Below are 13989 nucleotides of genomic sequence, written 5' to 3'. Positions count from 1 at the left end.
AAAAAAAAATTTGTTTGAAAATTTAATTTACCAGAAACAATAAAAGTGGGCAAGTGATTTAAAAATCCATAACGCAGGAAGTTTAAAAATGGCGACTCAACATCCGATAAGGGCACAAATACCCACAAAATGTTATGCTATGCATTCCATACATATCACAGAGTATTTTAAAGAATTTTTTTTTTTAATTTACTCATTTTTCACCACAAAATACCATCCTCTCCCCTTAAAGTGAATAAATGCAACAAAAACAGATAACAGAACAGATAATAGGTCGCCAACCAATGACAACAAAACATTGTTGGAAAATTGTTGGGTTGGTGGAACTGTTATCTGTTTTGTTGCATTTATTAACATTATTATATCTGGCGTTCTTGTTGGGACACCCTTTAGCTACCTATAGTGTTTGCAAACAGACTGTATGCAGACAAAATTAATAATGGGGAGGTCAAATATTTTTAATCAACTTGACTTGTCGGGGTACCGTACAAGGAAATTTTGAAAAATTCAGGAGTACTTAAATAAGGAAGCTTTAATTCCTGGCAGAAACTTTCATTCATCAGAACTAGAGATGTGTCAATGAAGACTAACTACAGAATGAATGTTGATTACATGAGCAAAAAAATTCAGTCTAATTCAAAAGAGTACATATTACAATATACTTACTGCAAACCAAAACATTCTAGAAAAGAGAAAGAAACTGTTTGTTTTAAGGGAATGATGGGTGCAATTTCTAATTTCTACATTTTTCAAGCTACGTCCTTGATTTTTTTGTACACATAATCACGATGATATGGTGAAGTTTTATTTCTGCGAGTCTATTAGTTTCTGAGTTATTAACAAAAATATTAGGAAAAATTTGCATAATTCAAAATGAAATGGGTCGCTCAATTTTTCAGTAAAATGTCAAATTATTTTTGCAAGACCAGTGGCATATTTAGAAAAAAACATCACATTAGTTTTCTTATATCTTTACTATAAAAGGAAGAAAAAAATTTGTGTAACCACTGCATACTTAAAAATAAAAATTTTCCATTGCTACTCTAAATATTTCATTTTTTATTCCAAAAAGTATTCATTTAATCGTAAAAACCCATGCACTGTTTTGTTAATCATAATATATAGAATATGCAGTAAAATTTCATGCTCTTAGAATCGAAATTGTGAGAGCCTTTACACTTCGAATCTGACGAAATACACTGAAAAAACAAAGCGTGAGAAAACAGCTTGTAAAATTTGCATGGAATTGAAGTTCAAGGGTGCAGTCATTCATATAATGCGTAATTTTTATGCTTTCGAGCGTCGCAAAGCATTGAAACTTGCTCAACATATAAATAAGAGATTGCCAATTCATTTTTCACAAGAATACGAAAATGCGATTTTCGACTGAATGATCAAAATTTCACCAGTCTTTCCCCTTAAACAAAACCGTAAAATGTGCATATCATTTATTTAAAAAAATAATAAAGAATATAATATTCAAAATAAGTAGATAATATCAGTGATTAATTTGTTCGTTCTCTGGAGGAATGTTTAATTTTTCCATTTCATTTCATTTATTGTACAGTAGAACCCCGATTATCCATCACTCTATTAACCGATTGATGGATTATCCAACTGTCTCTCGCGTTTCTTTCTTTCTTTCTTTCTTTTCTTTTCTTTTTTTTTTTTTTGCTATATAAATATATGAAGTACTATACTTTACGTTACATTAGTATGTGTTTTTTCTAGAGAGTGATATTACATGCCTTTACACTCACACAATTTGGTTTATTCAACTTCTATATAAAATGTACTCCGCAATGTCAAAAGAACACGTGTTGTGCTATGTATCGACAAAAATGCAAATAATTGAGCAGTTTGGAAAAAGAGAAACTGTGGCTCATCTCGCACCAGAATACGAGATTGGTGTTACAACCATGTGCGATTTAATAAGAAAATCAGTGATGTATAAAGCATGTAAATCTACAATATGAGACCTCTACTATTGCTATCCTTTTGCTGACACACATTGCAAGGAATTTCCTTGCCCCTTGACAACCAGGCTTGAATGAGTGAACTTCTGATCCATTACCTTGCATGTTAAACATAAGACCACAGAGAAAATTACGACAGTACACGTATTATTCCCTTACTTTACGAAAATATTTTAAGATACAGATTATCCGATTTTTTTGATTAACCGTTCAGCGCACCCCCTTCATTACCATGGATAATAGAGGTTGTACTGTATTTCATAGATCTTACATTAACATTGAAGCTTTAAGATGTGGGGTAAGTCGAGAGTTATACAATTTTTGGCGATATGAGGCGAGTTCTCTCTCTCTCTATCTAGCATTAAAAAAATGTACCATTTAAAATTCTTAGGAAACTGTTTATTGTAGTAATACAAAAAAAAAAAAAGTCAGGAATAAATTAAGATCAAAACAGTGTCTAAAATATAGGACCTCTCCTCACTGCATAATAAACGTACAAGGTCAAACTAAACTACTGAAGATGTGAAGTAATACAATCTTTTCTCTTTTCATATTCACAAATTCTTGTCTAAGAAAATGCAGTTCAAAGAATATTATTATCCTTGGCTGAGATAAACAGTAGAGTGGAAATCTCTCCATTCCCCCTTTATAAATCGCACCCTGAATAACATCAACGACTGTCACTTCGCCATTGGCTATGTAAACATAACCTCAATACTCATCAGTCATCACGATTTAGTGTATACTATACATAACACTAAAACGTTAGCAATTCTATTTTTTTTTTGTAGTCAGTATCAAATATAAGTCAGATTATAAGAGTCTTGCAACATCCAACACAACATATGCACCAGTTCAGGTCTGAGAAAGGCCACAAGGCGGTCAAAATTGCAGATAATCAAATCTTTATAATGTAGCAAAACTGAAACAGTCAAGACGTTTATAATCTTGTTTTATGCTCGACCATGCCGAAATGTAGTAATTATACACCTGGTAGCAGCCCTTTAATGGACCTCATTAAAGTACACCTATTTGTTAAAGTTCAGGTTTTCCACCAATCAGAAAGCACCACTGTAGCAATATGAAAGCGCAAGTATCGATTATTCTCGGATATGCAATCGAAAGACAACTAGCGAAACGTCACGGAAGCTGGAAATCCAAAACTGTCGCAGAAGGTTATGTTCTGTTACTATAATAATTAGCGTTAATTGTAAATAATATTCAAATAAATTCAATTTGTCATCTCGTTTTTCAATGTCTAAATCAATTTTCAGGTTATATCAAGATTAATGTTCATTTTACACTCTAGATTATATAACAAGGCCAATGACATTTGTTCCTCAGAAAAAATCAATGCTTTCGCGTCTGCACACATCTCACAATTTACGAGATATTGCACAAGGTCACTTCCATTCCCCAGTCAGATAAGAATAATATGAATACTTATGAATAATTTCAAGTTAGAAATATAGTCGAGCATAAAAAGTCGTATGAAACTTGCCTATAATGGTAATTAAGACGCTCTTAATTACTACCATTACAGGCTCGTTGCATAATGTACTATTTTCTTACTTCTGTTATCACAAAATTGAAATTACGAAGTCTTATAAAAAGTATCAAGATTAAATTCAAGTACACTGTATAAGATGTTGCTATGAATTCTAGTGTATTTACAATTCACTCCAGTCTTTTAGTCAGATGTGACGAATGGTCGTATTTGCATTGCTTCCTTCATTCTTGATATCCAATAAATCTGTGCTAAGTCAAACTTTGACAATACTTTCAAATAGCTCTAGAGATACGGCGATCAATTTACAAGTAACTATTTACACAAACAGACAATTATAGTTAATCTTGTTTTCGTGGATCCCTTTAAACTAGAAATAATAATTATTTCAAAATAGTGATTATTCGAAAAATGGTTGACCAATATATTAGGCTATTCAAGTCAGAGAATCCTGTACCAGGGTCAAGTTTGTTCCAAAATTTCTGACAGAATTAAAAATAAACCCTCTTACTTGTAATGTAAAATATACATAAAGGGGAAATGAAAAATTAACTAAATTTAAACAGAGTACAGTGGAAAATAAACAGGACATTTTCAGAAGTTTTTATACTCTGGAAAAACAAGTGTGCATATGCTTACATTTCAAAATATTAACCTTTTGCTTCTAAACATGCAATTTTTACAGTTTTACATATTCCACTTCAATACTTGTAACAGCTATCAATTTTGTAAATAAGAGACTTCAGAATGTTTCTAGTGTAAAATGTGTCCTACTACCAATGGAGAAGAATTATTCATATATTCACTTCTTATATATTGTATTTAGATATACGAGTATGGTAAGGAAAATTAGGAAATGACAAAATAAACAGAGATACGGCGAAAATTCATAGAATTAAAAAATATATTTTGATACAACATGAAACAGGATAAATACGCCAGAAGGAGGGGGAACACTTCTCAATTCCAAAGATATAGAAGGTCATGAAGTTTCGAAATCAGACCTTAATATCGTTCATTACCGCAAAATTTGTTGCGTTTGTTTTCAGAAATATTGAAAAAAGGACTATTTAGTTTTATACTCTGCACAGACATAAAAAATACAAGCATGTATTTGCTAAAATTTCATGAGAAATTAACTTTCCAATTTCGAAAGTACTGTACAGTTCGTATTTACATATTAAATTAGAATAAACTTCAGAATTTCATAACATTACACATCTCGCGCTATATCTTAAGTGATAGCAACCATTAGATTGGAAGGCAGTGCTACCTATGTGTAACACTGATACCTACACTCCAACTACAGCACATCTTATGTATGAGGTACGTGATCATTGTTTGTAGTTTGCCATTTATGAACGCCCATTCTTACTTTGATTCAAACGTCCATTGACATACCCAACACTCATAATATACCGCGAGGTGTGTACAAAATATGGGATTAAAACCGAGATCAATTTAACAAATACAGAATGTTTATAATGAATGTGCTTGGGGATCCAGTATTTCTCGACTTCCTTGTAGAAAAACTCAGTCTTCCTACTACAGTTCAGGTGATTTGAAGAAACCATTTCATTAAATTGCTCAGAACGGCAATAACATGTAGAAAAAGATGCAAAAAGTAACTGTATTAGAGTTATATACATATAGATTCTTCTAGGATTAATATTATGATCATAATTACATTTTTAACGTATCACATTTTATGGCCTCGGGCATTAAGATATACATATGTGCTTGCAGCTCTTCGGTCATATGTAACTATGCACTACAATTTCTCTGTTTAATTAACAAGAACTTATTGTAAGTTTATAACTTTCATTTTTTAAACTAGTCATGGCAGTAATTTGCTAACAACTTATCTTGTAGTGTAACAATTTTCAGGACTCTACTACTAAGGTAATTACGTACATTCCAAGTAACATGTTAACTTGCATCCTGATCCATAACTGATGGAATGCAAAGCATATTTTTCAACACCAAGCAGAAATTATGGTTATCGCCAAGTAAATTCCATATGCTGCATTCTGTCTGTCCCTAAGTCACTATGTGAATAAAGCTCTTGTTGTTATTACTTTTACACACCAAGTTTTCTCCTTGATGAACTTTTAACTATGTACATAAACTTCTTCACACTGATCCAACGTTACATACCATAAACAAATGCGTTTACAATAATATGGTATGATAATTCTTAAGTGGGCGATTCTGGCTGAAAGTAGCGCAAGCCATTCATCTGAAAAATTAAAAAACATAGCTGTAAAAACTTCGTATCAGCTTATGATGACTGATGTACCAATACTCCAACTTTAACATTATTATTTATTATTAGACCACGGAACTTTATGCACTAAAAACCTGAACATATGCATGCAACCATGCAGTAAAAAAAATACTTTAGAGGTTTATTTGATTTAATAATATGATGTAAATGAAAATAATTTAAAGTAACCACCATTATTATTACACTTTTTCTTCTATAAATGTATTAATTATTCATTTTACACACATATTTTAATGAGTGCTGTTGATCGATCAAAATATTTAATCGATTAACTATTTGAATTATTTGTATAGTTAAAAAATTCTTGTAGTGAAATAGCAGGATAATTACCTCTAGTAAATAAGAATAGATAAGGTAGTAATATTATTTCTAAGTCAGGAGTCTAAATAAAATTAGATGATTAGGTAAAGAGTTCAGGTGTGACCGGAATACAGAAATGAGACAGTCCATCATAACAAAGTTGTACGACTGACAAAATATCAAATATTCTGATAAATTTGGTAACAATGAAAAGTAGTAATACAAATTAATTAATCTTTAAAATCTTAAACTAAAAATTCCAAATAATAACTAAAATATTCGAAAGTTGAAAAAAATGCTCAAAACAATAGTAAAAAAGGAAAAAATTTAATTTTATAACAATGATTTATATAAATTTGAAGCAACACCTTTATATTTAACAGAACTATAGTTTTCAGGTTCTGGAGGTAATAAATAATAATCCGTGGCGCTACAGCCCGTCAAGGGCCTAGATCGACCAGCCGGCTGCTGGCCTCACGCCCACATGCCGAAGCAGAGGTGGATGATCATTCAACCAGAATGGAGGTATCATGTGGTTAGCACGATGATCCCCCAGCTGTTATAGCTGGTATTCGCAACCGGATTTTGCTACCTATCGTAGCTCCCCAAGTGCATCACGATGCTGGGTGGGCACCGGTCCCATACACTGGCCGAAATTTCATGAGAAAATTTCTTCCCCCATGAGGAATCGAACCAGCACGGCAGGATGCCTTAGGCCGCGACGCCACGGCGCGGGACAGGTTCTGGAGGTCTAGATTGAAAAGTTTCTGAAGAAATTACATGGTGACAATGCAGCAATGTACATAAAAAAATCGCTCAATCTATTTTGTGTTAGGACCTAGTTCCATTTCTGAGAAGCAGCCAGCTGAATACAAAGAGTAACTTACGACTGGAAAATATGTCTATGTAAATACAAGACTGTTACATCCACCAGACCAAGTAGACAATTTATAACATGCAGTCTGTGTACAGCAAATTTTCATAACCTAGTGGACAGATTTTATTCGTATTCACTATCTATAAGTCTATTCATTCAGAAATAATTCACATGAAATAATACAATTTCACCTAAACAATATCATTAAATAACAATCTAATCTAAATGTTTCTTTCTGAATTTTTTCAGTATGAATTTGTGCTGAGTTAAGCAAGACAACTGTCTTAAAAACATGGTAGACTTTTCTCCCATATTAAGATTATGGATTTGTGTATTAATAATTATAGCAAGAGAGTCTATTTTTCGTTATAATTATTATAATAATTTTTTTTATTTGAATGAAATGAAGAAAAATACTTCTGAAATAATAAATAGGATTAAACCTTTTGTTACTATTTTGGTGTGTACCGGTAATCCTTGATAAGTACGGTTATTTTATTTGAATAATTAATTTATATCTTATATTAATAAAAAATCGAATTACCAACAAATAAGCAGAAAACATATTATAAAATAAATACTATGAACCAATAAAGAAAAAATTATCTTAAAACAATAAAAATAAAGTGCCTGAATAGAGGAATCACTATATTGTATTAAATCAGGAAGTGAAAACGGGGTCAATAACTCAATTTTTAAACAGCGACTTTACTAACAGAATTAGGACTCCAATCGATATCTATTCCAAAAATTTCAGTTCTTCAGATCTACAAGCATTAATGAAAGTAATCCTACTCTTTTGGTTGAACTACAAGTGAAACTACAAATCAATACATGAAATTCAGACATACAGAAAACCGTCGCATGTACAGTGGGAGCTGAAAATGTTCTTAGCACATTATCACACAAGGTTAAGTCACTACTTTATAGTCATATTTTCAAATAAGACATCAGTAAGCTCAACATTAAAAAAAGTGTTCAGTGTTTTGTTGAAGTACACCAATATCATCAAACGCAATTTAATTAGCTTATTATTTTACCGTATTCTTATGTCATTAAACATGCCCTTGAGCAACCTTCATGGTTGGGTAATTGTTAGACTTCTCGTTGATTTCGGTTCCATAGGCAGTAGAAAATAACTGAAGATTACAACTGAAGGCAAATGAGATTAGTCCTGATAACTTCAACCCCACGCGTCCACTGTATCTATCTCTCTAAGTTAAAAGGACGAAGTTTAATTTACCAGTTCTTAAGCTTAACCATTTCGAAAGTTTCTTATTACACTATACTCTTTAGTCTGTATTCTCTGTCCCAGATTTGTAATACCGTACCAAACAAACGATATTTCCTGAGACTTGACGAATCATACTTATAGATTACATGCTGGTGGTCCCTTTCTGTAGGTAGTGCATAAAGCGTACCTACATGTCAGTACCTTCTTAGCTTTTTTGTATCTACTTTATAAGCAATGAAAGTATACATGGGTATATATACTAATTTGTTCTTTTTGTTTCATTTTTTATATGTTCTTTTAGTGTTATTCCACAACAGCATCGACAACACCCATTCCCATACTTCAATTTTCGTTTGTTTTGTTCAGAAGTCTCCCAAACTTTTGCTTAATAGGTTGTTATACTTTCTAATATTGTTTGATACATTTTTTTATTACAAATTAATGAATGTAACAACTGCCTTGTTGTTTGTTTTCCTAGGGCTATTCTTTTGTTAATATCTAAATCACTAGTATCATCTTTTATTAAATATAACTCCAACATAATTATGTGAATCTACCCCTCTAATAATATCATGAAGTATATTCATTGTTTCATTCCCGACAGCCAGACATTTAGTTTTTGCTATATTAATTCTTAATCCACATTTTATATATTCCTTGTCTAGTTTTTTAAACAAATAATTTACATCTTCCTATGAGATTTCTATCAGTGGGTTCTATAAACTGTATTAATTTCATAATGAATGAGAAAATGGTAAAATACATAGCACATTACAAAACAAAGAGCGAAAAGACACAAATTATAGGCCTACTTTGTAAGATAACAGTTTTTCCAGTCATCATGGAAGCAAATAATGGGTTACTAAGGTAGATGAAAGTAAAAGTACTCCCATACATGTCATGATGCACATACAGGCATGGAGGTAGAGTTCCATGCATTCTTTGACCTGGTACTAGAATGAGATGGTGGGGTCAGCACCACACTCTGACCACCTTTACCCGTGGGAAAGACCAGTACTCAATTTGATAAGAGGCTGAGTGAACCTCGGGGCTCTTCTGAAAGTTTTGTCACAAGAAAATCCCGTTAACACCCGGGATTGAACCTGGACCTTCCAGTTCGCAGCCAGCTGTGGGTTACTAAGGAGTGAGATAAAAATAAAATACGTGCTGCGGAAATAAGACTGCTTAGAAGGGATAAAAATGCTGAAGGAAAGATCGCGTAACAAATAAAGATATTCGAGAGCATCATACCAGAAGGACGTATCAACAAATACAGCATTACCCCAATCACGCAAGTGAAGTGGGTGGGCATTGGAGACACACAAATGCTGCATTATCGAAATATTTTAATGGAACCTATTTATGTTTGAAAACAGTCGTTTGAGATTCACAACATACATGAGGAAGAATCAAAGAAAGTACCTAGTTATGTAGACAAGGATAGGAAAATTATTCCATGTTTAAATGGCTTTAATGTAAAGTTGCAGTTTTGTTGATACATCCTTCTGGCATGATGTCCTCAATATGAAATATAAACTGAATTGTACATATACACCTTAAATAATTAAGCAGAAAATACACAGGGAGTTGTCAGGGATTATCCCCTTGGAAAATTAGGTGTTTCCTGCTGAAATTGTATTAATTTGTACCTGCCAGGTACAATATTTATTCCCTTTAGTTTCCTAAGTTATAGTTCCCATACTTTATATGTTACTAATGCAGTAAATGACGATTTTTTATTTATTTTTTTATACAAGTTGAACGAGACTACAATTACGAGTTCTGTTGGCCAAGAGTTCTAATTTTTATCGACAATGAGTTGACAAATAGTTGTTTAGAAGTTATAATTTAAATTGCCATTTTAAAAATGGAAACAGACCTTGTTCTTTCTACACAGTTTTACCAGGTGAGGAAAACTGCATGGGTAAGAACAAAGAACAAATAATGAATTATAATTTTTTTTTTTTTATTTTACTGTCCCCTCCTGCAGAAAACGTTCAATTCGAACCCTGGGAATACAGAGAAAAATAGAGAGAGCACATGAATAATATGGACGACGTAAGTATACCAGCAATAAATTATACGAGTACAGTAACACGTACAATCCCAGAGGAAACACAGATGTTGGATATCAAAGGAAAAAGTGGAACTAAAAGCAATGTGAAAACGGAAAAGGCATTAGATGTTGGATGTCAAAGGAAAAAGTGGAACTAAAAGAAATGTGAAAACGGAAAAGGCATTAGATGTTGGATATCAAAGGAAAAAGTGGAACTAAAAGCAATGTGAAAACGGAAAAGGCATTAGATGTTGGATATCAAAGGAAAAAGTGGAACTAAAAGAAATGTGAAAACGGAAAAGGCATTAGATGTTGGATGTCAAAGGAAAAAGTGGAACTAAAGCAATGTGAAAACGGAAAAGGCATTAGACGTTGGATATCAAAGGAAAAAGTGGAACTAAAGCAATGTGAAAACGAAAAGGGCATTAATTACTACTCGAGTGAAGAAGAAGAAGAAGAAGAAGAAGAAGAAGAAGAAGAAGAAGAAGAAGAAGAAGTGTTGAAATCAGGAATAATGACGAGGCAAAGGACTCGCGAGGATTTTAACCTAATCTGTGGCGTGGAAAGTCAAGGACCTATTATCAATGTCAAGTACTCTTACCGACATATCGTATTCAGTGATATAAGCTGGTATCTCCAACTGGTCTGGAGACATGGCACTGTACAAGTATTCGACTCCTGGCAAACTGTGAACTTTCTGCTTGATTGCTGGAGCCATAAATGTTGTAAACCACCAAGTCATCATCTGAAATATAAAATATTTATATAATTTTCAAAGACAGGGTAAAGTACATATATCCTAAAAAAATTAGACGTTCAATTTAAGGAAATAATAATAATAATAATAATAATAATAATAATAATAATAATAATAATAGTCTGTGGCATTACAGCCCTTTAAGGCCACATGCCGAAGCAGAGGTGGATAATCATCCAATCAGAATGGAGGTATCATTTGGTTAGCTCAATGATCCTCTCCTCCTCAGCCATTATAGCTGGCTTTCGTAACCAGATTTCGCTTCCTATCGTAGCTCCCCAAGTGCATCGCGATACTGGGTAGGCACTAGTCCCACACTGGCCGAAATTTCATGAAAAAATTTCTTCCCCCATGTGGATTCGAACCAGCGTGCATTCTGTAACGTGAGTCCAAGGCAAGATGCCTTATATACCTTATTTTATTTCATGGAGTGCAGTTTCATAGAAAGGACTTTGCCGACAGACCTTCTTACTGCCCCCTACTAATTGGTTGTCATAAATAAATGTCTTCCTTACTGTGACGGAAATCTTGTCTTCTCCTCTAATTAACCAATCACAACCCTCGTTCAGAAGAATTGACAGGCTCCCCTCAAATCCACGTGGAGGCAGAGTTGTCGCATCTTTTCCGAATTCCAAAAATCCCGTCAGTCTGACTTCGATGGTCACCAGGATTGTGGCAAATGTGCAATGTTGGGACGAGGGGACAGGATGGAATTGTCAGAGTTGTTTGTGTAGGAAGTCATAAATCTGTAAGTGGGTGTTCAAAGGAGCCACCGAACTGCACTCCTTGAAATAAAATAAGGTATACCACGATGATATGAGTCAAATTCGTGACCATTATTATTATTATTACTATTACTATTATTATTATTATTATTATTATTATTATTATTATTATTATTATAACTTTAAATTGTTTATAAAATTGAATTGCGATTAAACAAATTAAAACAAGACTTTTTTTTGGTTAAAATAAAGTGACAAGAGAAGCTGTAAAACAATTGGAAAGGAAAAGGTTTCAAGTTTAAAATAACAATAATTAAAGTAACAAGCACACTAGACTAGACGGCATTTCGGAAGGTGGTCAGCTGCTATATGCGCCGTAGCATTTCTGGTATGTGACGTCACAAGCTTGTACAGTAGAACCAATCGAAATCAGTCTATAACAAGTACTTCCCAAGTTCGTTTGTTCACGTGTGAGTGTTTCAATACATTGAATAAGTAAAACTAACATTTACTGTGTACGTGTAAGATAAATAAATAGAAAAAGAGACTGTAAAAAGACAAGTATTGCACAGGCAGGTGCGGAAAATAGTGTTTAAGGTGTATAATTATTTTAAAAACGTTAACGAGCAGAACGCTGCCGGCCATCTTTATGCTGGCTGCAACGTTGCCAACGTGCAAGAAACGACTGCAGAACATGTGGTGTGGGATTGAGAATCGTGCAAAGAATAGCTACTGTTAGTGAAGGAAAGATGGTTTGTTTGGTGTCATGCTTACAATAATCAATGGCTAATGTCATTATGGTCTTTTGGTAATTTAAATTATCTCCTGCGCTATTTGTATTGCACGTGTGCGTGAAGTACGATGTGGCAATGTTGTACGCTCTATTTGTCTCTCTCGACGCAAACCCTAGCAGACTACAGCCTTTCGAATTGCTGTAGACTCTAGTCTGAAAATGCTTTGAAGCAAATTTCAACTGCACTTTCAACATTAGTGTGGGGCAGGTCAAACAAGAGCACAGATTAACTTTGTGTGGGTATTAAGCCCGCTCATTGAAGTCCCCAGTGTCGGCGTTGTCCATGCTTCAAACAGATACGTAATAAAAATATTATTATTGTTATTCTTCTAATGTAGGAATTTATCCTGTTATTTTTCCCACCTATCAATCTTATTCTTCTGAAGACGTGCAAAAATATTAGATTTGAGCGAACAGAAAAATTAAGATTATAATACAGGAGGTTCATACCTTTGTCCAGAATGTTGGATGAACAATGTAAAAGGCTTTGAGATTCTTCTTATACCTGCGAAATAAAAGTCAATTCATTACCAACATTGATAAGACGAAAAGGGTAGAGAGAGAAACATTTATAAATTACAACACTGTCATTTTACTAAAATAAAAAATAGCAATATTTCTACCAAATGTTTACAATAAAAGCTGTTGAAATGCAGTAGATAAGATTACCTGTATCATATTCAAGCCAAACTGGTATATTATTATACGAGCCCGACTAAATTTTCTGTACTGTTTCTATCCTTATCTAGTTATTTGTAACATGCATGGTGCAAAACAATATATTAAATATATTGCTCGTAATTCACAACGAGGAGAATTTACTTTAACACAATGATAAAATACTGCATACTTCCATTATACTGGGTGTTCATATCAAAGTGTGTCAGAGAAGTTGCCTATTAATCAAGGCGTTCAATCTGAACTTGAGAACGTGTACGGTATAACTTAAACGTGGTAGCAACAGATGGCGGTCTGTACGGTCTGTGTGCTACCATAACCTCTTTCGAACTGTGGTTTGCCCGGGAAATGAACGCCGTACTTGCTAGGCAACTTCTCTAGCACATAGGTAATACGCCTCTGCGGAAGTGTAGGAAGATTGAATTGTCTAGGCTCATCGGCTAGTCACATGACGTCATACAGTGAGCCATGATACACTTTGAACTGAACACGCAGTATATTCTAACACAGTCAAAGGCAGAAAACTAAAATAATGTACATTAAACAATAACCATACAAACAGGATGCATTGTTGTCAACCTTAATACAAAATACTTTGGGCCGATTTCACCAATATGTTATTAATCCACAATTAACTAATTGTAATTCAACTTAAATTAGAGTGACCAGATGTACCATTTTTAAAGGGATTCTCCCTTTTTTTTCTGCCTTTTATCCCCTGTCCCATGAAAAGTATGCTTATGTTTTGCTTAGCCTAAATTGCATTTACAAATATTTTTCGTCCTTTGTATTAACATAA

At 33.4% G+C, this 13989-nt stretch overlaps 1 protein-coding gene across 2 annotated transcripts in view; it reads right to left on the bottom strand.

The window, feature by feature from the left end:
- Positions 1 to 1685: 1685 nt before the first annotated feature.
- Gdap2 (ganglioside induced differentiation associated protein 2) overlaps positions 1686 to 13989 on the bottom strand; it is a 407655-nt gene continuing 395351 nt past the window's right edge. For both annotated transcript variants that reach the window (XM_069832879.1, XM_069832880.1), the window contains 3 exons: positions 12963 to 13017; positions 10839 to 10982; positions 1686 to 5722 (listed from right to left, as the gene is read on the bottom strand). In XM_069832879.1, coding sequence (XP_069688980.1) covers positions 5681 to 5722; positions 10839 to 10982; positions 12963 to 13017 — 241 coding nt within the window. In that variant the 3' untranslated portion in view covers positions 1686 to 5680. The remainder of the gene's footprint in view (positions 5723 to 10838; positions 10983 to 12962; positions 13018 to 13989) is intronic.

This window comes from Periplaneta americana, chromosome 8 (assembly GCF_040183065.1).
Source record: "Periplaneta americana isolate PAMFEO1 chromosome 8, P.americana_PAMFEO1_priV1, whole genome shotgun sequence".
NCBI classification, from domain to species: Eukaryota; Metazoa; Arthropoda; class Insecta; order Blattodea; family Blattidae; genus Periplaneta; species Periplaneta americana.
This window is presented reverse-complemented; position numbering and strand designations above follow the sequence as displayed.